At 30.4% G+C, this 27,104-nt stretch overlaps 1 protein-coding gene across 1 annotated transcript in view; it reads right to left on the bottom strand.

Moving 5' to 3' along the window:
• Nucleotides 1-633: 633 nt before the first annotated feature.
• LOC111702634 (slit homolog 2 protein) overlaps nt 634-27,104 on the bottom strand; it is a 45,816-nt gene continuing 19,345 nt past the window's right edge. Inside the window, exons 5-27 of the mRNA XM_023474388.1 lie at nt 15,900-15,918; nt 15,771-15,831; nt 14,825-14,879; nt 13,961-14,036; nt 13,748-13,822; nt 13,392-13,444; nt 13,260-13,325; nt 12,645-12,680; nt 12,243-12,292; nt 12,099-12,129; nt 11,744-11,796; nt 10,962-11,030; nt 9,731-9,800; nt 8,425-8,496; nt 7,707-7,760; nt 6,077-6,148; nt 5,680-5,751; nt 5,328-5,399; nt 5,131-5,199; nt 3,844-3,885; nt 2,484-2,577; nt 1,096-1,256; nt 634-727 (exon numbers count right to left, since the gene is read on the bottom strand). Of these exons, the coding sequence (XP_023330156.1) occupies nt 655-727; nt 1,096-1,256; nt 2,484-2,577; nt 3,844-3,885; nt 5,131-5,199; nt 5,328-5,399; nt 5,680-5,751; nt 6,077-6,148; nt 7,707-7,760; nt 8,425-8,496; nt 9,731-9,800; nt 10,962-11,030; nt 11,744-11,796; nt 12,099-12,129; nt 12,243-12,292; nt 12,645-12,680; nt 13,260-13,325; nt 13,392-13,444; nt 13,748-13,822; nt 13,961-14,036; nt 14,825-14,879; nt 15,771-15,831; nt 15,900-15,918 (1,495 nt within the window). The 3' untranslated portion in view covers nt 634-654. The remainder of the gene's footprint in view (nt 728-1,095; nt 1,257-2,483; nt 2,578-3,843; nt 3,886-5,130; nt 5,200-5,327; nt 5,400-5,679; nt 5,752-6,076; nt 6,149-7,706; nt 7,761-8,424; nt 8,497-9,730; nt 9,801-10,961; nt 11,031-11,743; nt 11,797-12,098; nt 12,130-12,242; nt 12,293-12,644; nt 12,681-13,259; nt 13,326-13,391; nt 13,445-13,747; nt 13,823-13,960; nt 14,037-14,824; nt 14,880-15,770; nt 15,832-15,899; nt 15,919-27,104) is intronic.

Here is a 27,104-nt window from a genome sequence, read left to right as displayed (position 1 = left end):
TGTGTAATTATGAAAAACTAAAAATGCGGAAACTTCTTTTGTGTAAATAATTTGCAAATTTTGTTTGCAAAACTTGTTTAATCTACTTTATTATGTAATAGGCTTTCTAAAAAGCTAAAAATCATAAAAAATGTGAAAACTAACAGTGGATCAAATTAAAAATTTAGTTTGTTATAGGAAAAAGCAGTCATTCAGGCAGTGTGCCTGAGGCCTCAGGCAGTTAGTAAAAAGCCTGATTTTAGGCCTTATGAGAGGGATATATGAGTATTTAGGAAAAGTCAGCAAATTTTAACAGCCTTAGACCATACAACGCAAATCACTCTGGGCCGTAGTAAATTTGAATTCAAACAGGACCTGCCCAGTTTGTACCGGCCTGCCAGATAACACCGTGTACTGACCCGATCCTATGACCATATTCTGTACAGTACGTCGCCCTAACCAGACTAAAATACGACAGGGGTCAATTTTCTTGTCATAGTCCCGTCGGAGGGCTAACAATGACAACTCCCATATTGCGCGTTCAGACTATTTAAAGTACCCGGCCTAATCCTAGGCATATTTGACTAACCCCGCTGGCTTAGTCCACCGTGAAATGGATAGACCCCAAAATATCTTAAATTTCCTGCTCTGCTCTGGACACTGGACTAAATGTTTCTATTTATCCCTGCAGTCCTTGAAGGATCCAGGTAACACTCTGTCAACTTTATTATTCCGCAGGGAAAGAGATCTGAAAAAGCAAAAACTGTTGAATTTATAAATTCTGAAATTCTAAAAATGAATAATACACAAAAAATGTTTTATAAAATGATTTTGCATTATTGACAGTCGTCTTAAAAACCCCAAAAAGCAGATATGGCGAAGGTTGCTCAAGCTTGCATATTTTTGCTAGCCCTTTCTGTAAGTGGCTAAAAAATTAAATCGGGAGGTTTCTTGGAGATTAAAACTTAATATAATACACATGTATTTCCAGAAATTTTTTTGTTGATATAAAAAAGTAACACAATTCTTAACGAGCTTTCCATATTACTGCAGCTCTCATGAAAAAGACGACACTCATTCCAATCCAAAGTTTTCTGGTAACCACTGTATAGTTACCTTAGATTTGGGGTTTGTTTACAAACATCAGAAATACTGGTTATTGCATTGTTGTCGAGTATAAGGTGTTGTACAGTACTGTGAACTGCAGGTACAATTGTTAAGTTTCCTGATGTACAATCCATCCTTTCTTTGGTGCAAATACAGCCACCAGGACAATCCTGAAAAAAATCTAAGAATTGTTGTTCAAAAAATTTTTTATAAGTTTTACATGGAATTTAAGTTATTGTAAAAAAATATTTTTTTAAGGGAAAGGAATTGAGTTTTTGCAACAAGTTCAAATGTTCTTATCCCTTTATCTTTGCAACCAATGGTGTAAACCTTTATAATTTCAACAGAATTCATATTTTGAAATATCAAAGGTCTACAACATAGGGTTGCAAAAGATGTAGGGTTTGTGGCAAAAACTAATTTCCTTTGGTTGTAGCTGAACGATTTCGTTCGAAATGCTGTCAAAAGCTAGAAAATAAACAATTGTGACACGCTTTAAGTTACGTACATATCTTATAAAAAACATTGAAACCAATCATTTTTAATGATTTAAAAAACCCAAATTTATTACGTTGTATGATGTATCTATACGAAAAGCAATAAAAAGTTATCACTGTATAAATTTTTTTCATTAAATCCATGAAAATGCAAATTCGTTAATTAACTCCCTTTCAAGAGTATTTTTCATTTATGTGTTTAGAAACTTAAAAAACTCTACGACAAAAAATTTCTGATGTATAAAATTCTTCAAAAATACTTGAAACCCTTTTTCGGGAACACCCTTTATCTGGAGTAATGGTTGGAAGGCTGAGGGAAACGCCCTAATATATTGTTGAACAATAGTCAATATTAGGAAATATTATTTAAAACATGAACAAATGATTAAACAAGATACAATGAACAATTAATAGAGGAATTGAGTCTTTGTCACAAACTATGATTTTCTAATCTCTATATCTTTGTAATCCAATGCCGTAGACCTTAGATATTTCAAACTATGAATTCTGTTAGATGAAAAAATCTAAGTTTGAAATATCAAAGGTTTACACCATCAGGTGGAAAGCATATAGGTATTAGAAAATCAGAGTTTGTTACAAAAACTCAATTTCTTTGCTCTAAATTACAAATATAAAGGGTTTAGTGTGAACCTTTGATATTTCAAACTTAGCTTTTATAATCTGACAAAATACATAATTTGAAATATTTGAGGTTTACAACATTGGGTTACAAATATAAAGGGTTTAGTGTGAACCTTTGATATTTCAAACTTAGCTTTTATAATCTGACATAATACATAGTTGGGAATATAGGATGTTTACAACATTGGGTTACAAATATAAAGGGATTAGAAAATTATAGTTTGTGGCAAAGATTCCATTCCTTTGTCATTTGATTACCATTTTTAAATTGCAGTATCCAGAAGAAGAAGAAGAAGAAGAAGAAGAAGAGCAAGGATTAGCATATCTTGAAGAAATCAGTTCTCCTGACAACCTAAACATAATTTCCGTAAAGCTGGTTTTAATCTTATAATGAAACTTTATTTTATATTTTTCTTTTGAGAGGATAATTAACATTAACTTTTATAGTAGTGGACAATATATTGTACTCTAAAATCTAAAAAATGTTATTTTTCTATAAAAAAATCATTTTAGAATAAAAGTTAAAGTAAAACAGGGTTTTTTGGGTGAAACTATCTCCAAGAAAGATCTTTAAAATCTTTTATTGATAAAAACATATCTAAGAACTTTCATCTTTCTACTCATGATACATCAATGAAAACTGAAAAATCTGCGAAATCAAAAATGTTTTTGTTTTATAATATGCGAAAAGAAAATATCTTTTATGGAGGGTCACTTGAAATTACGCTCATAGTTCCTTTAAGATTGAATTATGTAGATACTGATAATTTTTTTGATTGTGTAAACTACCTAAATATATTTTAAAATCATGTGACAGACCTATCATGAGATCTCAAATTAAATCCCCCAATTAGTAATCTGATAAGATTCGTATCGTTCTATCTAAAATGGGGGATTTTTCATTTATCTTTCAACGCATGAAATATGTTTCTGAACTTTTTGCACAAATGACGAATTCAAAGAGTTAGAATCTGAATTCTTTTCTTCCTAACAAAACAGGGTGAAAATATTTCTCGTTTTAAAGTTGATATTTTTGGAATAAACTTAAAAATGCTAATTAGAGAAACATGTCTTTTTAGAGGCTCTGCAAGAGGGATAATGTAAAGAAGAAGGTAAAAAAGAGAGGAGAAAATTTCTTTTTTTTTCGCAAAACAGATCAAAGCGAAATTTTCGGCGACAATTTTTTTTTCGCGAAACGATTTACCCTTGTTGCTGTAAGCCCTAGGTGTGGTGGGGGGAGGAGAGTAAAAGAGGAAAAGTATAATGTAGATTAAGGGGGGGGGGGAGAGTCTAAACTAGGATCGTCTAGAAGTTTCAGATTTTGTGATTAAATGAAAATTAATATTAATCTATATTTTCTATGCCAAGGATTCTGGAAACTATAAAGAAAAGTTTCCAAAAATATGGCTGAATTAGGATTATTCCATTGTTCTTAATGTTCAAAACATAAGAATTGATAACTTGCATAAAGGACTGTCAATGTAATTTAGAGAACATATCTGCCCGATTCACAACGGTACAGTTCTATTTAAACCTTTATCTGCGAGAATAAATAAAACAAAAACTTGATTCTCTAAATTCCAATCAAAATAATTTTTAAACAAGAGACTATACTTACTTTTCAGGAGTTTTACAAACAGCGGAACTTGTCTCTATACCTCTAAACAAGAGAAAATCAGAAAAAAATATCCAAAATAACATACATTTATAACCCCCCCCCCCTTCCAGCCTTTTTGAGTTATATATCCGGCATTTTTTTAAAGGAAATTGAGTTTTTGCCACAAACTTGCATTTTCTAACCCCTATATCTTTTCAACCTGATGATGTAAACCTTTGATATTTCCAATTTAGACTATTTGATCTAACAGAATTACTAGTTTGAAATATCAAAGGTCTAGAAAAACGGGTTGCAAAGTTATAGGAATTAGAAAGTCAGAGTTTGTGGCAAAAACTCAATTCCTTTACCGCGGGGAACGATTTTAATAAATTAAAGAGGTTGTTGAACCGCCGGTGATAAAAGATTTGCACCGACCGCGGCGTAGGATTGTTCTACGATCTAACTCAAGCTAATTCAATTTGGTTCCGGGAAAACTCAAAGCATGATATAAACAGGGTGAGTAAAAAAAGGTGAATATCAAGATCTTTTATTAGCAATCTGACCTTTTTAAAAAATACTATTTTCCTTTAAACTAAATGAATAGAAAGACAAAAGTGCGGGAATATATTATTTCTATTACACCTTAAAATCTTAAACCGATCAAATTAGTAGTTTCGGAGAAAATGTGTGAAATTAAATTTGGAAAATCCGTAATTTTATTTTTTTTTAAAATCATTATTCTCTTAAAAATTTTTTTTAATGTGAATTTTTGTGATAGGTAAAATATCTAAATATTAATATTAGGAAAATACGCATACAAAAGTGTATTATTAAAATATGTTGATTTCTAAATTTAATTTTGCGCATTTTCTCCAAAACTACTCATCTCATTTGTTTAAGATTTTAAGGTGTGATAGAAATAATATATTCCCGCACTTTTGTTTTTCTGCTCATCTAATTTTAAGTAAAAAATAGTTTTACGGTTTTTAAAGGGTCTATCAGATTGCCAATCAAATTTTTTTTAATTTCATTTATATTTGTTAAAATGAGATTACCAGAAAAAACTGCTTTATTATATGCAAGAACTCGCTATTCACCCTTTTTTTTAATCACTCTGTAGATATCTACTGAAAATCTATACTGACCAATTGCAGACTTTCAAATAAAAACTTTATATGTCACATCAAAATTAGGTTGCAAATTGAATGCAGTAAAATATCCCAAAAATAAAAAAAAAACCTTCAAGGTTTTTTCAATTGTAATGAAATTTCGCTTTATTAAGAATATACACTGTACTCTGTATCTTACCTTGAATTTAGAAAGGAGCTGAGCCATGCTAATTCACAGTTACAATCCCAGGGGTTCAAACCAAGGTGCCTTATTTAGATCATTTTAATAATAATTACGATAAAAATAATAATAATAATAATAATAAAAATAATAATAATGATATTTATAATATAGAAGTATTGTATATTTGTATATTGTGTAAATCAGATACTCACAAAGTTTTAATGTTTTCCAATGGTTTGAAGAGATTATTCGGTAGTCCCTGCAGGTTGTTATCAAACAAGGAACTTAATATTAATTTAGGTTAAACAATTGTTTCCAAGTTTTAAAAATTAACAAAAAATTTCCTTCAAGGCCTTGGTTTAAATTTTTTTTTTAACATGGACATTTTACACCTTAACAAATCAGACAGGATAGCTCAAAATTTGTTCACAAATGCACTTGAAAAGGTCAAAAGTAAATCTTAATTCATTTTACTTACATTTTGTCCTTGAATAATGAATAAAAGCACTTCCTAATCTTAAACCAAACACTGGGACTAGATTTTATAATGTTTAATTTACTCACACAAGAACTAAATTCTTCTGATCCTGAAAGGAATGAGGAGGAATGCAGGTCAACTTGTTTTTGTTCAGCAATCTACAAATTGTAATCAATTAATTTAATTAATTCAATTAATTCAATTAATTCAATTAATTCAATTAATTCAATTAATTCAATTAATTCAATTAATTCAATTATGTCAATTAATTCAATTAATTCAATTAATTCAATTAAATATGTTTAAAACTTTTTATAAATAGCCAAGCAAATAATACATTCAGTTCTATCTTAGGTAGCAAAGATATAGGAATTACCAAATTGAAAGAAATTGCGGTGAGTGTTCAGTTTCTTTCGATCAGTGAGACTTATTTTGTAAAGTGCAACATTTGATTTATAGTATTTCATTAATAATAAAACTTACAGCATATGAAGATGATGAAGTCCTTCAAATAGTCCAGGAGGGAGCACTTCGAGTTCATTATCATAGAATATCCTAAACAATGCTTCGAGTTCATTATCATAGAATATCCTAAACAATGCTTTGAGTTCATTATCATAGAATATCCTGAACAATACTTCGAGTTCATTATCATATAATATCCTGAACAATAATTAGAGCTCATTATGATAGAATATCCTGAACAATAATTCGAGTTCATATTATCATAGAATATCCTGAACAATAATTCGATTTTATTATCACAGAGTATCCTGAACAATAATTCGAGTTCATTATCATAGAATATCCTGAACAATAATTCGAGTTCATTATCATGGAATATTCTGAACAATAATTCGAGTTCATTATTATAGAATATCCTGAACAATAATTTTAGTTCATTATCATAGAATATCCTGAACAATAATTCGAGTTAATTATCATAGAGTATCCTGAACAATAATTCGATTTTATTATCACAGAGTATCCTGAACAATAATTCGAGTTCATTATCATAGAATATTCTGAACAATAATTCGAGTTAATTAACATAGAATATCCTGAACAATAATTCGCGTAAATTATTATAGAATATTCTGAACAATAATTCGAGTTAATTATCATAGAATATCCTGAACAATAATTCGAGTTCATTATCATAGTATATTCTGAACAATAATTCGAGTTAATTATCATAGAATATCCTGAACAATAGTTCGATTTTATTATCACAGAATATCCTGAACAACAATTCGAGTTCATTATCATAGAATATTCTGCACAATACTTCGAATTAATTATAGAATATCCTGAACAATGATTCGATTTTATTATTACAAAATATCCTGAACAATAATTCGAGTTCATTATCATAGAATATCCTGAACAATAATTCGAGTTCATGTATCATAGAAGATTCTGAACAATAATTCGAGTTATTATCATAGAATATCCTGAACAATAATTTGATTGCATTATCATAGAAAATTCTGAACAATAATTCGAGTTCATTATCATAGAATATCCTGAACAATTCGAGTTCATTATCATAGAATATCCTGAACAATTCGAGTTCATTATCATAGAATATCCTGAACAATTCGAGTTCATTATCATAGAATATCCTGAACAATTCGAGTTCATTATCATAGAATATCCTGAACAATTCGAGTTCATTATCATAGAATATCCTGAACAATTCGAGTTCATTATCATAGAATATCCTGAACAATTCGAGTTCATTATCATAGAATATCCTGAACAATTCGAGTTCATTATCATAGAATATCCTGAACAATTCGAGTTCATTATCATAGAATATCCTGAACAATTCGAGTTCATTATCATAGAATATCCTGAACAATTCGAGTTCATTATCATAGAATATCCTGAACAATTCGAGTTCATTATCATAGAATATCCTGAACAATTCGAGTTCATTATCATAGAATATCCTGAACAATTCGAGTTCATTATCATAGAATATCCTGAACAATTCGAGTTCATTATCATAGAATATCCTGAACAATTCGAGTTCATTATCATAGAATATCCTATAAAACATTAAAATGTTTAACCTATTTTATTCTTGAATAAGATAAGAAATACTTACAGGGTAGTCAGCTTTGAATTGCTTTTAAAAGTTTCTTCAGCCATTTCAGAAATCCTATTACGAGATATATCACTGAAACAAACAAAAGGAATTCAGTCTTTGCCGCAAACTCAAATTTTCTACGAAACCTGATGGTGTAAACCTGTAATATTTTAAACTTTAACTTGTTTAATCTGACAAAATGTATAGCTTGAAAAATTTAAGGTCCATGATATCGGATTAAAAATCAGTGGTTTTGGCAAAGACTCAATTCCTTGACAATAAAAAAAACTAGTTTCTCGCCACAAAATAAAACCTTTGAATCTATCTTTTCAATATTATGTTCAAATCCTATTTCATATTTCAAATCATCGGGATGACAAAGATTAATAGATTTGAAAATTATAGTTTGTGGAGAGTAATAGGTTTCTAGTTTGGAAACCAATAGGTTTCTAGTTTGGAAACCGAGCTTTGCCATGGAAACTAAAAAATCTTTAAAGTTGGAAAGATTTTTAACTAAGCTAAGTATATTAACCATGAGTCTACTAAGTTCCCCAATTAAAGTTTGAGGCAAAAGGGTTAAGAGGCCAGTTTTTGAGTTTTGATTGGACATACAAACAGACAAACAGACTTTATGTATACATACATAAATATTGAAAAAAGTGATAAGGTGTTAATATAGAAGTATATGTAGATATACATATATTGAACAAGTAAAGTCAGACATATTTTTACTTACATTCTTTTTAGATTTGGAGCACTAGCAAATGCATACGATGGAAGATGGGTTATTTGATTTTTCTCTAATCGTCTAAACAATATAAGATGACAAACATTGAATTACACAAGTTGCACTTGAAAATGAATGTGTTAATGAAAAAAACCAAAATTGTTTTCTCAACTTTCAAAGAATTAAATCAAAACTAAACCTAAAAATAATGGATTTAGATTATGGATTTGGAGTATTTAGGAGATTACAGAAATTTGAAAAATTCAAAAAATTTAAGATATTAAATAAATAAACTTATGAATTAAAGACATTCAAAAATCAAAGAAACAAGTAGATTTAAAAACAAAAGGATATTTAAAAAAAATATCAGAGAGAATGAAGAGATTTAGAGAGAATGAAGAGATTTAGAAGAATGAAGAGATTTAAAAGAATGAAGAGATTTAAAAGAATAAAGATATTTAAGAGAAGAAGAGATTAGGGAGAATAAAGAGATTTAGAAGAATGAAGAAATTTAGAGAGAATGAAGAGATTTAAGAGAATGAATAGATTTAGAAGAATGAAGAAATTATATAAAATCAGATAGGATAAATTGTTTATTTCTAAAAATACACATAAAGGTTTTAATGTTACAGGCAAAAAGGTGCAACTAATTTTATTGTTTAATTGTTTACTATATGTATGTATTATAGCAATAGGTGGAGATTAGCTTACATTGTTTTTGGTATTATCCCATGAGAATGAAGAGAATTAGAAGAATTAAGAAATTTAAGAGAATAAAGAGATTTAAAAGAATAAAGATATTTAATAGAAGAAGGGATTAAAGAGAATAAAGAGATTTAGAAGAATGAAGAGATTTAGAAAGAATGAGGAGATTTAAAGAATAAAAGATTTAGGAGAATAAAGAGATTTATAAGAATGAAGAGATTTAAAAGAATGAAGAGATTTAGAAGAATGAAGAGATTTAGAAGAATGAACAGATCTAGGAGAATGAAGAGATTTAGAAGAATGAGGAGATTTAGAAGATTGAAAAGATTAGGAGAATGAAGAGATTTAGAAAAATTAAGAGATTTAGAAGAATGAAAAGATTTAGAAGAATGAAGAGATTTTGGAGAATGAAGAGATTACAAAAGAATGAAGAGATTTAGAAAATTGAAGAGATTTAGAAGAATGAATTTATTTAGAAGAATGAAAAGATTTAGGAGAATGAAGTGATTTAGGAAAATGAAGAGATTTAGAAGAATGAAAAGATTTTGGAGAATGAAGAGATTTAAAAGAATGAACAGGGTTAGGAGATATATCTCCAACAGTAACTTACAGTTCCAAAGTGTCAAATGGAAGAATTGAGGGAACTTCAGTCAAACCCAGAGATCTGCAGTCCACCGTTCCTAATTAATCAATTAATCAATTTATCAAGTATAATATATTTGACAATTAATTAAATAATCAAATAATCAATTACTTTAATACTTTTAAAATAATCAAATAATCAATTTTTTATTAATCATAAAAATAATAATAAACTAATTAATTAATCAATTAATTAGTTCTTAATTAGCCAATAAATCAATAAATAATCTACTATCAAATCAAAATATCTAAATTGGAATTTATCTGTTTATCAATAATCTAATTAACCAATTTATAAATTAATTAACTAATGCATTTTCAATTTCTGGATGTAATCGTTAAACAATCATTAGACAAGATGTCAACCATTATCAGTTCCTTATTATACTGAATCCAAAGCAGAAATGTGTCAAGCTGAATAAATTGTCAATTTCTTTGTTCCTTGAATATACTACTGTACAACACCTGCCGATAAGCACTAATACAGTCTGGTAAATTAAATATAGGAACAAAATACCAATGTCCGGAGAAGCACCGCCTCTTTTTACAAAATAACCGTGCCTGGTAAAGCACCTCCTCTTTTTACCAAAATACCCGTGCCCGGAGAAGCACCACCTCTTTTTACAAAATAACCGGGCCTGGTAAAGCACCGCCTCTTTTTACCAAAATACCCGTGTCCGGAGAAGCACCACCTCCTTTTACAAAATAACCGGGCCTGGTAAAGCACCGCCTCTTTTTACCAAAATACCCGTGTCCTGCGAAGCACCACCTCTTTTTACAAAAATACCCGTGTCCGGGAAAGCACCGCCTCTTTTTACCAAAATACCCGTGTCCAGGAAAGCACCGCCTCTTTTTACCAAAATACCCGTGTCCGGCGAAGCACCACCTCTTTTTACAAAAATACCCGTGTCCGGGAAAGCACCGCCTCTTTTTACCAAAATACCCGTGTCCGGCGAAGCACCGCCTCTTTTTACCAAAATACCCGTGTCCGGGAAAGCACCGCCTCTTTTTACCAAAATACCCGTGGCCGGGAAAGCACTACCTCTTTTTACAAAAATACCAATGCCCGGGAAAGAATTAACCCAAATGCTCATGGCCTGAGAAGCACAACCTTTTTTTCCAAAAACCGATGAACTATAAAGCACCACCTTTTTTATCTAATAACCATGTCTGGCCAGAGAAGCACCAACATTTTATACCTTTAGAGCATTTGCATTTGAGTGGGCAAACAAAGGATTTCTCAACACATGCATTCTCCTCTAGCTCCTCTGCAAATAGAATAAAGGAATTGAGTTTTTGCCACAAACTCTGATTTTCTAATTCCTATAACTTTGCAACCCGTTTTTCTAGACCTTTGATATTTCAAACTATTAATTCTGTTAGATCAAATAGTCTAAGTTTGATTTATCAAAGGTTTACATCCTCAGGTTGCAAAGATATATGAGTTAAAAAATGCGAATTTGTGGCAATAACTCAAATCCTTAGTATTATTTTAATTCTTTAAAACGCATCAAGCTAGTTTACGTAAATAGTGATCAGCAGAATTTGAAGAACACTTTTCCTTTATAAATCAGCTGATGTGAAAGAAATTTAAATTCAGCTGATGTTGAAGGAATGTCTAATTTACCATTTTAGACTAACTAGCTGATGTTGAAGGAATCCCTACTTAGCATTTTAATCAGCTGAAGTTAATGGAATCTATATTTACCTTTATAATCAGCTGGTGGTAAAGAAATCCCTATTTACCTTTAAAGTTTAAAAACAGCTGATGTTAAAGAAATTCATATTTACTTTTATAATCAGCTGATGTTAATGGAATCTATATTTATCTTTATAATCAGCTGATGGTAAAGAAATCCCTATTTACTTTTATAATCAGGTGATGCCAAAGGAATCCATATTACCTTTATATATCAGATGGTGTTAAAGGAATCCATGTTTACCTTTATAAATATATTTACCCTTTTATGCTTCCCTTTACCTTTACAAATGAGCTGATGTGGTAACACTGTTGACACACTTCGACCAGAATGACTATAACGTTTCAGTATTAATAAATTAAAAAAATTTTCCTTTAGATATGACCAGAGATTAATAACGATACAGATAGTACACTAGATGTGCTGAATTGCAAGACAGGGTAATTGTGAACGAAATTCCTAAATCTTGAAATGACAACATCCTGTGTTATATCCGAATTGTTATTAATCTATGGCGCTAACAAACTTAATTTGATGTATATTACTTCATGATAAAAAATATTTGTTTATTGAAATGAAAATACAAAAAATGTTGCAAGGAAAAAAACCCATGTTTTAGAAGATGAAACCGCTTACCTTGCAGGAGAATGACACAATATACCAATTCCTTGAAAGTTTCAAAACAATTAACAATGTATTTTTGACTTCTTTAGTAAAACGTCAAAACAAAAAATTAAATTTGATAAAATTCTTCATCAATTTTTGTAATTGCTTTTATTCCTAGATCAGGATGTTGTCTTAAAAATTTCGTCAACCACTCTACTCCACAACTATACCAATAACTTCTCAAATAGTGCACTCTTTAGATAAATCATATGTTCAAAATGTTCATAATGCTCTTGAAAAAGTCACAGTTTTGCAAAATTATAACTTATTGGATTAATTTGCTGTTTAACTTATTGATTTAATAAAAGTCTGTTAACATAATTTCAATGGACCTCGCGTTTGTAGAGCGGCATATGTCCAACTCACAGAGGAATCATTTACATCTTTGTATAATCAAGGATGACGAAGTTTTCCTTAAATATCTCGCTAAAAAAGGGTATCATTGTGAATCTTACAGGCTATATAAGATAATTAATTAATAATATTGATTAATAAACATCGAGAAGATTAAGTTTCCTGCAGTCTAAGAGATTTTGTTCTAACCGTAGTTGCCTGAAAAAAATTGACGAAATGTAAATTGACGAAATGTAAGCTAACCAAATGTAAAGTGACCAAATGTAAATTGACCAAATGTATTTTGACCAAATGTATTTTGACCAAATGTATTTTGACCAAATGTAAATTGACGAAATGTAAATTGACGAAATGTAAATTGACGAAATATAAATTGACTAAATTAAAATTGACGAAATGTAAGTTGACAAAATGTAAGTTGACAAAATGTAAATTGACCAAATGTAAGTTGAAGAAATGTAAATTGACGAAATGTAAATTGACCAAATGTGAATTGACCAAATGTATATTGACCAAATGTAAGTTGACCAAATGTAAATTGGCGTAATGTATACACTCCGATATAGGGGAGGAGTGGAATCCAGTTTTTTCTATATTTACTCATTTTAGAAAATTCTAAACATCTTACTTTACTATAAAAACTGCTTGGAAGTTTTAGAACACCGGACAATGAGGTACATAGAACATCGTAACACAAATTGGGATATAAGAAAGCTTTATATCCAAGTTAAGCAACAAAAATATGAAAATTGAATTAAATTTTTTAAAACATCTGACCTTAAGTTAGGCATGGACATGAATGCATTAGAAGGAAGATATTTCAGTTTATTGTTCTGCAGGTTTCTAAACATTTTAATTAAAAAATTATTTCATTAATATTTATCTATTAAACAAATAAAATTATCTTACAGGACTTCCAGGTTAGTGAGATACTTGAGAGCTGGGTCAACACATACAACAAACTCTATATCTTTAGATTCCAATGTCGTAGACCTTTGATATTTCAAACTATGAGTTCTGTTAGATCAAATAATATAAGTTTGAAGTATTAAAGGCTTACAACATTTGGTTTCAAAGATATAGGGATAAGAAAATCAGAGTTTGTGGCAAAGAATCAACTCATTTGTTACATATTTTAATATTGTCAAATTTAATTGAAAACAAATCATGTTGTTGTTAAAAAAATCGGTTTTTGCTTTTTTGCCACAAAATCATCTTTTTAAGACATGAACAGAAATCTGACAGAAAATTATATAAAGGTAAACCTGATTTCTTCTTTCATATTCCTTCTCCATCCTTCTTAATCTTGCAGTCTGATCTTCTCCTTTCTCTGCATTCTCCTTTAGTTATTATTATTATTGTTATTATTTTTATAATTATTATTATTATTATTGTTATTATTATTATTATTATTATTATTATTATTATTATTATTATTATTATTATTATTATTATTATTATTATTAAAACAAACTGACCTGTAAAACCTTTATATTAATAATACTTCGCAAAAATTTTGCAGTTAGCTTACTGAGGACATTATAACTCAAATCTCTAAATAAACAAGGAATTAAATCAATTAATTATAGCTAATCTAATTATAAATTTCTTGTCTATTTGTCTGTTTTTTTGTGTCCAATTAACGTCAAAACGGCTGAACACCGATCGGGCCCAAATTTTGTAAGGGACCTCACATGACCTCAGGGTCGGAAGGGATATGAATGATCAAAATTTCAAAAATTAGCTTTCAACAAAAATTGATTTACATTAAATTTTGAAATTCAACGAAATTTTATAATGAAATCCGCTTTGTTTAATCAAATATATATGAATTAGTTTTGTATGTTTTTAATTTCGAAAACTGATTATTTTATAATGTCGTTTCTCTACGTAAGTGACTCGCACATTTCTACTGAAGGAAAATCATGGAGAAATAAACAGAATCAAACACGTTATCTTCCACATTATTGATCAAGGGTTCCGTTGTGTATCGGACATGTCCCTGTTTAAATGGAGGGTCAATTAAAATTACGCTTATAATCCATTTCAAATACTGTATTTCGTTATTTAATCAGATAATTAATGATTTGAAAAAGAGATATTGCAAACTTACATGACATCATGAATTTAAGAAAAATATGTAGGATAAATTTCTTCTCATTCTTTCTGGGTAAACCTTTACAATAGAACGCAACCATATTTTAAGTTCTTGCAGTGAACATTCTCCTTGCCAGAGATTTCATTTATAAATATATTCATAATATGTATAGAGGTTGAAATAAAAATGAGGTTAACAGGTGATTTTATGATTAAAAATATGTTTGTTTGTTCAATATACTTACAATCTCTCTAGTTTGGTGCAGGTTTTTAATGAATCTGAATGAATATCGGCCAATCCTAAAAAATAATTAATAAATTCATAAATTATGCAAAGAAAATCTATCAAATAATTTATCATGAGTTATTTTGAATATTCAGATTTAAGGGATTGTTCAGAATATTTAAGAGATATAAAATCAAGCGATGATAAGAAATTTATCAGTACTTTTGCCTTTAGAAAAGTAAACCTGCAAGGTAAGTTCTTGATCTACTGTAAATTTGGGTCTTTATATTTCCTTTTTATTAGCAGAAGTCAGCCTTTTAGTCTTGTGAACTTTGGGAACAAGCATTGACCTTCATGTTTTGCAGATTTAATTCCTCTTCGATATAAAGAGGTATTGTTACACTGCAGCGATAACTGTCGTTAATTGATCAGCATTTATCTTCTAATTAAAAGTGCCTACATTAGAATATCGAGATAAGGCGTTCAAGACTATCGTTACTTTACACAGTTTCATAACTTTTGCAATTTTATGTTGCTAATCTTGGAATCAATTAAGCATTAATCTCCATCTTATCCTGATCTACGGAGTGATTTTATTCCTTTGATATCCCGTAATGGTAATACTCTGAAGGGATAACTTTAATTTAATAGTTTTCAAGCATGATCCTCAAATTTAAAAATGTCCACGGCGGATATCAAGATCAAGCGCTCAAGATTAACAATACCTACATTAAAGTTCCAATTTCATCCCTTTAATTATAATTAGTGGGAGGAGTTTCCCTTGGTCTCTAATCATGAAGAACTCATGTACACTGTAACCTTGCCTGGCTTGTATTGCATAAAACGTGCTTGGTCGCCTCTTTTAATGTTTAGTGCTGATTTGACAGTACGACTGAATTCATATGCAGTGCTTGTACTGGCTTTGATCATGCAACTTACAGCATTATATTTAAAAAGATGATTACCTGTGTTGGCCAAGGATAATGATGTAAGATTTGAAAGATTTACATTCTTTAAGTATTTTATCTAGACATACAAATGTATACAAAAATATATGTATTTTAATTTTTTAAAATAATTGATTTTGTTTTTACCTTGCTTCCTGATAAATACCTGAAATAAATAAATTGATTTAAGAAAAATTTATCTAAAATAACGAAATGGAATTTGACTTTTAACCAATTTGGGATAATTTTTTCTCAGTTATACTATGGGTGAAACTTATGCTTCTTAAAGGAACCGTAAACTTAATTTAATTAAAAAATAACAATGTCAAATTCACAACAGTACCCTTGAAACATTTATATTATCAATAACGTGGAAGATATTGGCGGTCTTCTAAGTTTCAATAGTTAATTTCTACCAAATATTTTCTATTTTTATCCTGCAGTAGAAATGCGCGAGTCACTTTTGTGGTGAACCCCCGGCCCCATATGAAAGAAATCGGTTATAAACATTTGATATGTTGTTCATACTTTATCAGATTAAATTTTGAAGGATACCATTGTGAATCAAGCATTGCCATCTTTGCATGGAGGCCCACTAGTAATTACGCTTACAGTTCCTTTTAAAAAATAGCCTTCAGTGCTCAGACGGATACTTTCCCTCTCAAAGAAACATTCTCTAATTGTAGTTTTTTAAACTATATTTTTGTGGTTGACCCTTTTAAGGTTTTTGAAAAATATATTATTTTAGCTAACCAAAAAACGATCGTTTTTGTTTTTTCCCATATCTTCTCTCAGGGTTAAATTTTGGCATAGAGTAAGGAAAGCAAATGTTCAGAAAAAAAAAAACTATTTTGAAATTAAAACTTTAATCGTGGAACGCTTAAAATCCAAATAACCGAAATGTTTTGTCCTCTGTCTGTATGTAAACACAAAAAATGGCCAGAATTAATGTCTTAAATGCCCTACAGTTATTCTGAAGTAAAAGCTTCTGTAAACATCATACAATAAACTCCAGAAGTTTAACTGTCTAAAGGGATTGAAGAAGGACAAGGTTTTATTAAGTCCGCACTTAAATAGACAGAATTAAGCAGAATGTTGGATAGATATATAGTCCGACTTTGTGACCTCGTAGCTCCTCTTGTTTTTATTTTACTCAATATATACATCTTTCTATGATCATAGCAGGCAAATATTGACTTGATTGGTTCAGCCGTTTTTACATTTAATTTTATATTTTTATAAAAACATTAATCTGTTATTTTTTTGGTGTGATGTTGTAAAGTCAAGAAAAATAAAATCTCTTAATAGCAAAAATAGAACTCAATGTAATGAATGACGATTCAATACCCCCCCCCCTTCCTCTATGACATCACCTCACGTTTTTCTTAAATTTATAATTGAAGTTAATCGTAAATTAAGGAATGTTTTAAAACTTACTTATTACCATGCTATTAAACTAACACGCCTATTCTTAAACTGAAATTCCTAGACGCCTCTGTTTTCATTCATTTTTAAACCTAAAGGGGCTAATAGGGGTATATTAAATTAATCCTTAATTTAATGGGTGGTATGTTCGATTCACAACATTATTATTCTAACCTAACCATTACATAGATTTCCAAAACTGATTGTTAACATTCTTTAAATATTAATTTTTTATCAAAGTCTAAAACAAAAGTAATTTTTTTATTTCTACTCGATAAATTATATTTGTAGTAAGTTTTGCATCTTAATTTATTTATATCTTTCGCTCCTTCCTTTACTGCAAAATTGTTTGTATAATGTTTAGATAAGATTGCATGCAGTTTGCAAATTCTTTGCAATTTCTTCACCTATTGCACTGTGCGAATATGTGTGCGAATCTGGTAAAAATCAGTTGCTGCAGGGTTTGATGTTGTTAGCAAAGATTGATGAATGTATTCATGCAAACATTTCGCACTAAATCAATCATCAGTGTGTGGGCTGAATCATGTGCATAAATGAGGCACACTTTTACCAGACAGGTTGAATCACCAAAAATAGGCCCGAAAATGCATCTTTTAATCAAAATTGAATAATTTCCTTGCTCTCTGTATAAAATAATAATAAAAACAGTTTTTCAAAAAATGTTGACAAGACACAAAAATGTAGTTAAATATTTTAGTGCATTTTTCACTGGAAATTGATCAACAAAATGGCGTACATTAAAACTACACTTTGGTTTCACAAAAAATATTCTGTTGAACATTTCGCAAAAAAATACGAAATTCCTACCAGTTTATTTAAAAAAAAATACTAAATAAAGATTTTTAAATCAAAACATTCCATTTTCAACGATGATTTGCAAGGCCCCTAGGCCTCGTATGCAAAAAAAGGGTTTGCAAATTTATATTCATTGCAAATTTAGACAGAGGTGAATGTGCAGATTCTCATGTATTCAGTTTAGTCCAGTTGATTTATCTCACAATCATCTGACAAGATATATTTACATATCTTTTCATGAAATATCTTTTTTAATGAAGAAGAAGAAGTATAAGAAGAAGAAGAAGAAGAAGAAGAAGAAGAAGAAGAAGAAGAAGAAGAAGAAGAAGAAGAAGACGATTTGGAAGAAGAAGAAGAAGAAGAAGCAGAAGAAGAAGAAGAAGAAGAATAATAATAATAATAATGAAGAAGAAGAAGAAGAAGAAGAAGAAGAAGAAGAAGAAGAAGAAGAGGAAGAAGAAGAAGAAGAAGAATAAGAAGAAGGAGAAGAAGAAGAAGAAGAAGAAGATGAAGATAAAGAAGAAGAAAAAACTAATATGTGTAAACCGTTAAAATTTAATTTGGCTTCTTTAAGGGGAGTAAAATACAAATGAGATAAAGTATTCTCTAAATCAGGTTTGTTAAAGGGTGTATCCGCAGTATTTAAACTTTTTACAGGGTGTACCGTATTAGTGGTGAGAGGCATTATTTATCAATATCATGGTCGGATATATTTCAGTAGGAAGGGGGTAGATTTAAGTGGGGGGAGGGTTATTTGTTGGATGGGTGGGATGGGAGGGGTGGTGTTGCTGAAAACAGATATAGCTGTGGATAATGAGATATTTTGGATTATACATCAACTATTTTACATAGCTGTTATCAATTTGTAAAAAAAAACGTTTAATTAACTGAAAGATGTTTTTCAAATGTTTTTGTTACCTGAAAAACTCTCATTTTGAAAGTAAGACATTACTTAAAAGATTTATAAATATAGTAAAATGTATTATCATTTTGGACGCTTTTAAAAATACTTGAAACAAAGCTGGGCACCTCTGCTAATGGTATATGTGTAAACCTTTAACTACAGTGAAATACAATAAGAGTAATTTGATTCAATATGATATTAATAGGAAATAATTTGTTTCTACGAATTACTTGCAGCTTCTGCAAATAAATTAAAATATCTAAATAAAGGGTTGTATTTTAGAAACCTCGTTAGATTAAATTGATTAAAAAATATACATTTGGAGATTATACATATTTTTGATTACACAATTATCTACATTTCCTGAAGTGTTGAAGGCTTACTTTAAAAAGAGACAAATTAACACTTATTTTTAAAAAGGCATTGACTTTCTTACCTCTATATTTTTGCAACCTAACGGTGTAAATCTTTGATATTTTAAACTTAGATTATTTTATCTAGCATATTTCATAGATTCAAATATGTAAGGTCTAAAACATCGGGTTGCAAAGATATGGGGATTAGAAAATTTTAGCATGGGGCAGCGGCTCATTACCTTTCAGATAATTTTAGCTAGGGGCAGCGGCTCATTACCTTTTAGATAATTTTAGCTTGGGGCAGCGGCTCATTACCTTTTAGATAATTTTAGCTTGGGGCAGCGGCTCATTACCTTTTAGATAATTTTAGCTTGGGGCAGCGGCTCATTACAATGGGGTAAACTTATTTTTGTACATGCTCCCTGACTACTGAGAGTTGTAAGCTCAGCATGCATAATAAAACATGTTGGTTTATGTTTAGAGGGTCAGACCTAAAAAGCGCAGTTAAAGGGACTGTAAACGAAATTTCAAGTGACCCTACATAAAAAGATTGCAATGCCCTATTTGTAGTGGTACCATAATAGCGTTGTTTGATCAAATATGAATTAGATATTTCTGTTTGTATTGTTTTTTTCCATTTGTGGTTTCAATACAAAAGTGCAGGCTTGCGAACTTTTTGAAATTATAAAAATTAACCACTTTTCGACGTTATCTATCACATTTTATCAGGTTAAGGTTTAAAGGCTACCATGGAAAATCTGGCATTGTCATCATTGCATGGGGAGTCACTTACAATTATGCGTACAGTCTCTTTAAACCAACTGATAATTGGTGCTCAACCCCCCAGGAGACCATTTTTAAACCCAGGCTCAGCCATTAGGCATGGTTTGGTTAGAATAGGTTTGTATATAAGTATATATATATACTTATATATTACAAACTCATATTCTGGACGCTTTCTCAACACTTTTTGTACACAACTAATCTTTGGGATCAAATTTTCATATAGCTATCGTAGAATATGTACTGGAAAAAGAGGAGGATGGGGGGGGGGAGAAATAACTATCCCAAAAAAGACCGAAGACTGAAGTGGCCCTTCATTTAAAGACTATGCTTTTCCGTTTCTTTTTCCGTAGTATTGAGGACGATATCGTTGTTTTATCTTTAATCTTGTTAAATTAGGACACTTCCCTCATTGTCTCTGCATAAACACAAATGTGACTCTTCCAGAGAACCCTGTGTTTTAATAATAATCAACTCTTATATAGAGAAAAATGCCACGCTATAAATGGAGGATCACCTGAAATTATGTTTACAGTCCCTTTGTGTTCACTTTGTGTTGAAGGTCTGATAATGCACACTGCACAATGCATTTTGTTGATTTCCAGTGTGTGGTGGTTAAGATTAGGTTACTAGATATCAAGCATTTAGGGATGGGTAACTTTTTCAAAAACGATCGGAAAACGTTTTTTTAAGTTTCCTTTTGGATTTTCAAAACTGACAAACATTCGTTTTTAGAAAGAAAAAAAAATTGTTAAATCTAACGAAGTGTTAGTTTTAAGCTTTTGAAAGAACTATAATTTAAAACAAATTTATTTTTTTGTTTAAGTTTGATCGCAAATTTGTTTGTTCCAAGGGGGATTTGTAGATTCAAATTTAAATTTGTCATTAAAATATGCTTCATTTGTCATTTATTTTCAAACGATCGTTTTTATTCCAAAGCGAGCTTTTTGAAAACTATCGTTTTCTGGAAAGATCGTTTTGAAAACGATCGTTTCGTTTTTTCTTCCCAAAAACATAACTTAGTTTCTTCCCTTTCGAAAACGTTAGTTTTCTAGAAAGATTGTTTTCAAAATTATCGTTTAGTTTTCAGATTTTTTTCATTATTAACAAAACGAAATGAAGGTTTAAAAAAAGTCAAAACTGCCCATCCCTATTCATGACTATACATCACGTTTTAGCAGATATTTTACTAGTTATCAAAGATGTTTAGAACATGCTCAGTGTGTCCCAAAAAAATATCATAATTAAGATTAAATTCATAATCCATGATGATACCAGCATTAAAATGTATTGTTCTATAATTATCTTGAGAATGAGCTTTTGACGCTAACTCAAATTTTCTTATCCCTATATTTTTGCAACCTGATTGTGTACACATTTTGTATTTCAAACTTGTATTTGATCTAACAGAATTTATAGTTATAAAAATTAAATGTCTATGGCATGGGGTTGCAAAGATAAAGGTACGTATAAATAGCAAGAACCCAGTTCCTGCTTCAACATAAGTATTACGAGTAAAAAAAAAAATAAAAAACTTTGTAGAGCTTTTAACAATTGAGACATCAAACATAAACAATGTTATCATTTTTAGTACAAAGTTGTCAACATTTTACGAATCAAATTCAGAACTAATAAAAGGTTTATTGGACACAACTCGTCCAACGTGAACAATGACATGTTAGTTCAAATATGTTTTAAACCTTTATATATCGTCATAGGAATGGTTGAATTTGTTTTCTAAAACTAAATTAGATTTTTTTATAATTTTTATAAAGATTTATTTCGGAGTGATACAAACCAACCCCTCCCCCCGTGTGTTGGTTCAATAAGTGCATCTTTTTAATAAAAGAAAAACATGTTTTTTCCATCTTTGCATAGATAAGACGGTCTCCATTTAATAGTACAAAGTTATTAAATAGTGTAAAAAAAGTATTTTACAGGGATAGAACAAAATATTCTTGTTCATCTTGAAACCATTGTAACCTAATGTCATTCTGCAATCTGTCTGTAGTTCATTTCCCAAGAAATTGATATAAAATTGTGTCAAATTTATACTAAAATCTATGTATATAAAACGTATTTTGTATAAAAATATATAAAAATGTATAAAAATAGTAGGTTTAAACTTAGGTTTGCTCATATTGTTATTATTTGAACGGCAGTGCAGTATCATTATCACTACCATTGGTGGGAGTTCTGGTCATGTGCGAGGGACGTATATAAATAATATTATCAAATGAAAAATTATTAAATTCAAATATTAATAGAAGCAAACCTAAGTTTCCTAGGCTCCTCTGAAATATCGTCGTTTTCAGATTGGTTTCGTATTCGCTGAATATGATCCGTTTATACAAAGTTTTTTATATTTAGGTTTTAGTACACATTTGATACTGTTTTATATCAGTTTCTAGAGACAGGAACATCAGATAGAACTCATATGAGTCTGGATCAACTCCTAAAATGCTAAAGTTTCGACCTATTTTCATTTTTTCTTTACAGTCCCTTTAATGGCGTATTTACTAAGCAAAAAAACCTGTCAAATTTGCGCCAGCTTATACTTCATTTTTTATTCATGGCTTAATTTTACAAAAGAAAGGTAAACTTAAAAAAATTGCCATTTTTTTTTTCTTAAAGTAGACGCTATGACCCTTCCAAAAACGTAATATATATGTTATAGATATATATCTCAATGGAAATTGAGAGCTTGGGTCCTTCTTGATTCTTGTGTGAGATTGAGGGGGGGGGGGGAAACTATCAGTCATGCACATATGGTTGGTTTGTACATAAAGTCGGCTTGTATATACCTTGTACTTCAAATACAGGCTGTATCATTGACACATCAATAGGTTCACCTCATTTTATATACAAGGAAGGGGGAGGGGGGGTTCATATATCGATGCATGAGGGGGGGCAACAAGGGATGTAGAAAATGAGAAAAACATGTTTTTTATGTTTGGTAAACAAATGGTGCCAAGGTTTGACATTTCTTATTTAAAAAGTCCGATTAAATAAACTTAACAACTTTACGTTAAAAGTATATATATACGTTAGTCTTTGTGTGCTCAGATTTCAAGTGTATAATTGCAGAGAAAATGTTGCTCTTTATAAATATATTAGTCTCTAACCTTTTCAATACAGAAACTGACGGATAAAGACAAAAACAAGGGAAAATTTAAATGTGTATTGTTTAAACATATACTCACCCTTTCAAAGGTTTGTCTAGTGTATTTAAAGGGACTGTAAGCATAATTTCAAGTGACCTTAAATTTAAAGAGAGGTATCCCCGAATCACAAAGGTACCCATAAATTCAAACCTTTGACTGATCAAGGATGACAGAATTTTCCTTATTTATCTACTGACAGCTAGGCTTTAACTGTTGAACACTTTGTTTGCCAGTTTTTTCTCAGGAATAAATGCGTCATACTCCTTGAGTTCACACAGTAAGCTAGCGTTCATTCCATCGTGCCCGATTTGTTCAGCCGTTTTGGCGTTTGTTGGATACAAACAGAAAGACACCCAGACAAGCAATGTATATATAGATATTGACGGATCACTCTGTAGAAAATATTTGAGTCCCCCTGTAGGTTCTAATATTTGAGTCCCCCTGTAGGTTCTAATATTTGAGTCCCCCTGTAGGTTCTATTAGTTGAGTCCCCCTGTAGGGTCTAATATTTGAGTCTCCCTGTAGGTTCTAATAATTCAATTAGTGGCAAGATCCTTCCAAACTGCTAGATATAGATCACCTGGAATCCTCAAAGTATAATATTTACATAATTTTACATTTTTAGACAAATAAACCAGAATAGACAGGATAGGCAGGGCAATCCAAGGTAATAAGGCAAGGAAAGTTAATTGCTGTTGCGTATATTCTCTGCGTACATATTGAAACCAGTTCTCTCTGAACGGTTTTTGTAAACAAGAATTGTTGTATCAGTGTTACTCTAGTATCCGAGGAGAATAAAAGCATTTAATTTTTAAAATTTTGACAATTCACATATAATAGCTTCCTATGACCAGAATATTTCATTGATTTTTTATGTGAAAGATGATTCCCATGTCAGGCTTTGACATCCGTCTTGTGTTTACTTTACCGCCCAGATACAGTTCACTGCAGTACACAAAATGCGTAAACCTCTGAAATAACTTTCTTTACATTATAATTCTTCGGAGCAACCGGCCACTAATCAATTGTCAAACTGAACGATGCAAGAATGTAATGCAAGGAAAGTTAATTGCAGTTGCGTATACTCTGCATACATATTGAAACCAGTTCTTTCTGGGCGGAATTTGTAAACCATAATAGATGCCTCAGTGTTCATTTAGTATCCGAGGAGGTTAAAAGCATTGAATTTTGATAATTTTGATAATTCACATAATAGTTTCCTATAGACCAGAATATTTCATTGATTATTTATGTGAAAGATGGATCCCATGTCAGGCTTCGACATCCGCCTTGTGTTTACATTACAGCCCGGAGACAGTACACTGCAGTACAAAAGATGCGTACACCTCTGAAATAAAAGGTAAATGCAATACTCTTTTGCTTTATACCTCCCCCCCAATTCTCAAAAATAAAAATAAATATATTATTTCAGCTTTTTACTATAATAAAAGATTTAGTATCTGATAAAGCTTATTTTCTTTAAAATTATCCAACTATCCTAAACTAAGCCTCAACCCCCATATTCAGAGTAGAAGATACCCCCGGCCAGTAATAAACTTCTCTATTCCCTCTAGTCTACAGTTTAAATATTCCAAAATAGGGTTGCTTAGACAATTATTAGACTATCTGTATCCTTAACAGTATACATATACCATCATAAATATATTTCCCCGCCCCCTCCCCCTTTTCAGCCCGTTATCTTCCTTCCTTTAGAAGAATTTTAGAAGAATAGCATTGATCCTTGCTCGCATTTCTCATGAATTATTGAATATGATATAAAATCTGACAGAACTGAAAAAATAAAACCAATGCTATAGCTTTGAAACTGTGCATGAGTTCTTATAAAGTTTATGACTAGTTTTAACGATTGTATAATGTATAGTTTGCAGTATTAAATGTATTGTATATTCTATAGATGCCGACAAACAAGAATAGTTTTGGTTATTCAAATTATTATGCAGATACACAGCTAGACTCGGAAATTTAAGAGAGTTACGTATATAATGAAACTCCCGAGTTTCCGTTTTACAATTTTATTTTTCATAAAGATATAAAAAATATAAAAATTAAGGGATAAAAAACTGCCAATGAAAATAATATTTTAAACTATATCTATCATCTCTTAAGTTTTGGCCTCTGTGTCATCTTACATACAAAGTTACAAGTTACACAGAGCCCAAAACAGTCTCTTTTTGGTTTTCGGATTGTTTAACTAAGAATGTACGCCAATGTATAAACACCAAAAAGGGAAACCCCGAACAAACCCATTTTTGTGGTTTCCCAATAATATTTGAGGCAAATTGGTTAAGTGGTTCCTTAGTTGATCGGACATCCAAACAGAGATTACTACTTTTTAAGTAGATGTAAACAATTAAAACTTTCTTTTAAAATCACGTAAAGGACCACCCAAACATACCCCGACCCCCTCCCCCATCCTCCTCCTCTTCCCTAACCCCATCTACTCATATAAACCCCTTCTAATCCTTCATCTGTAAACACAAAGGTTTATTGTCACATAATTCAAATTCTTAACTTGAGTTCATTAAGACAAACCATCTCAAATAGATGGATAGATTAAATATATAAACAGATAAACAGATAGACAGATAGATTAACAAATATATAGATTAACAGATAGATGGTCAAAAAGACAGATAGACAAAAAGACAGATAAACAGATAGACAGATAGACAGATAGACAGATAGACAGATAGACAGATAGACAGATAGACAGATAGACAGATAGACAGTTATACAGATAGACAGATAGACAGATAGACAGACAGACAGATACACAGATTGACAGATAGACAGATAGACAGATAGACAGAAAGACAGATAGACAGATGGACAGATAGACAGATAGACAGGTAGAGATATACAGATAGATAGATAGACAGATAGACAGATAGACAGATGGACAGATAGACAGATAGACAGATAGACAGATAGACAGATAGACAGATTGACAGATAGACAGATAGACATATAGACAGATAGACTGATAGACAGTAAAAGAGTATGATAAGCAGACAAGTATTAAGTAGTCAAGTATGCAATTAGACGAACCATCATCAAAACTTTCACAAAAACAATGTCCATCTCTAGTATGATCCAAAACTTCAGTCAAAAACTTTCACTTTTTTTAAGTACGTACATAAGGTTTTTAATTTAAATACTATACTTAAGATACAAAGTTTGTTTAAAAAACAGTTTTTTACCAAGATTTTGTTTTCCGGTTAATTAATACGGAAAAAAAAACAGTTCTTAAAAACAAATAATTTAACAACCATAAAAACGATAGATTCCAGCTGGAATAGGGTCAAAGATAAAATATTCAGCTTAAGGTAGTAAAAAATTCGTTTGAAAATAAAATAAAATCTAGACTCAACATTAACTACTTTTTGTTTTTAAAATTGTATAAAATGTCATGCTTGAACATTTTTATGATTTTATTGAATAAGAGGGGGGGGGGAATATTATGAGTTTGATTCAAAGGAACTCCCACGCCCCTTTATACAAGAGGGTGGAGTCGTGTTTGTATTGTTTAGATATATTTATTATTCCTATAAACGATCTTATCGATCTTTGCATTGTGTCCGGGAAATTCGAGTTTTTTATTTTTAATATTTCAATAAATCCGAATTATTAATTTACCTTCCCTGATGGAAATATCTTAAATAAGTTAAAGATAATTTGTTCCTTAAAAATTCAACTATCCAATTCCTGCTGAATGAAGGGGGGGGGGGATTTTAGACGCCCTTCCACCCAATATATTTTTTGCTATCACTGTATATAGTCTCTGTAAAAGTAAGGTTTTTCTTCTTCAGTCTAGTTTCTTAGACATACTGCCGGAATTTTTCTTTTTTTCTATGTAATTTCAAATATCGATTTAGAGCCACTG

Source organism: Eurytemora carolleeae, unplaced genomic scaffold (assembly GCF_000591075.1).
Source record: "Eurytemora carolleeae unplaced genomic scaffold, Eaff_2.0 scaffold412, whole genome shotgun sequence".
In the NCBI taxonomy this organism is placed as follows: Eukaryota; Metazoa; Arthropoda; class Copepoda; order Calanoida; family Temoridae; genus Eurytemora; species Eurytemora carolleeae.
The sequence above is the reverse complement of the archived record's forward strand: the minus strand, read 5'-3'. Positions and strand labels throughout refer to the sequence as shown.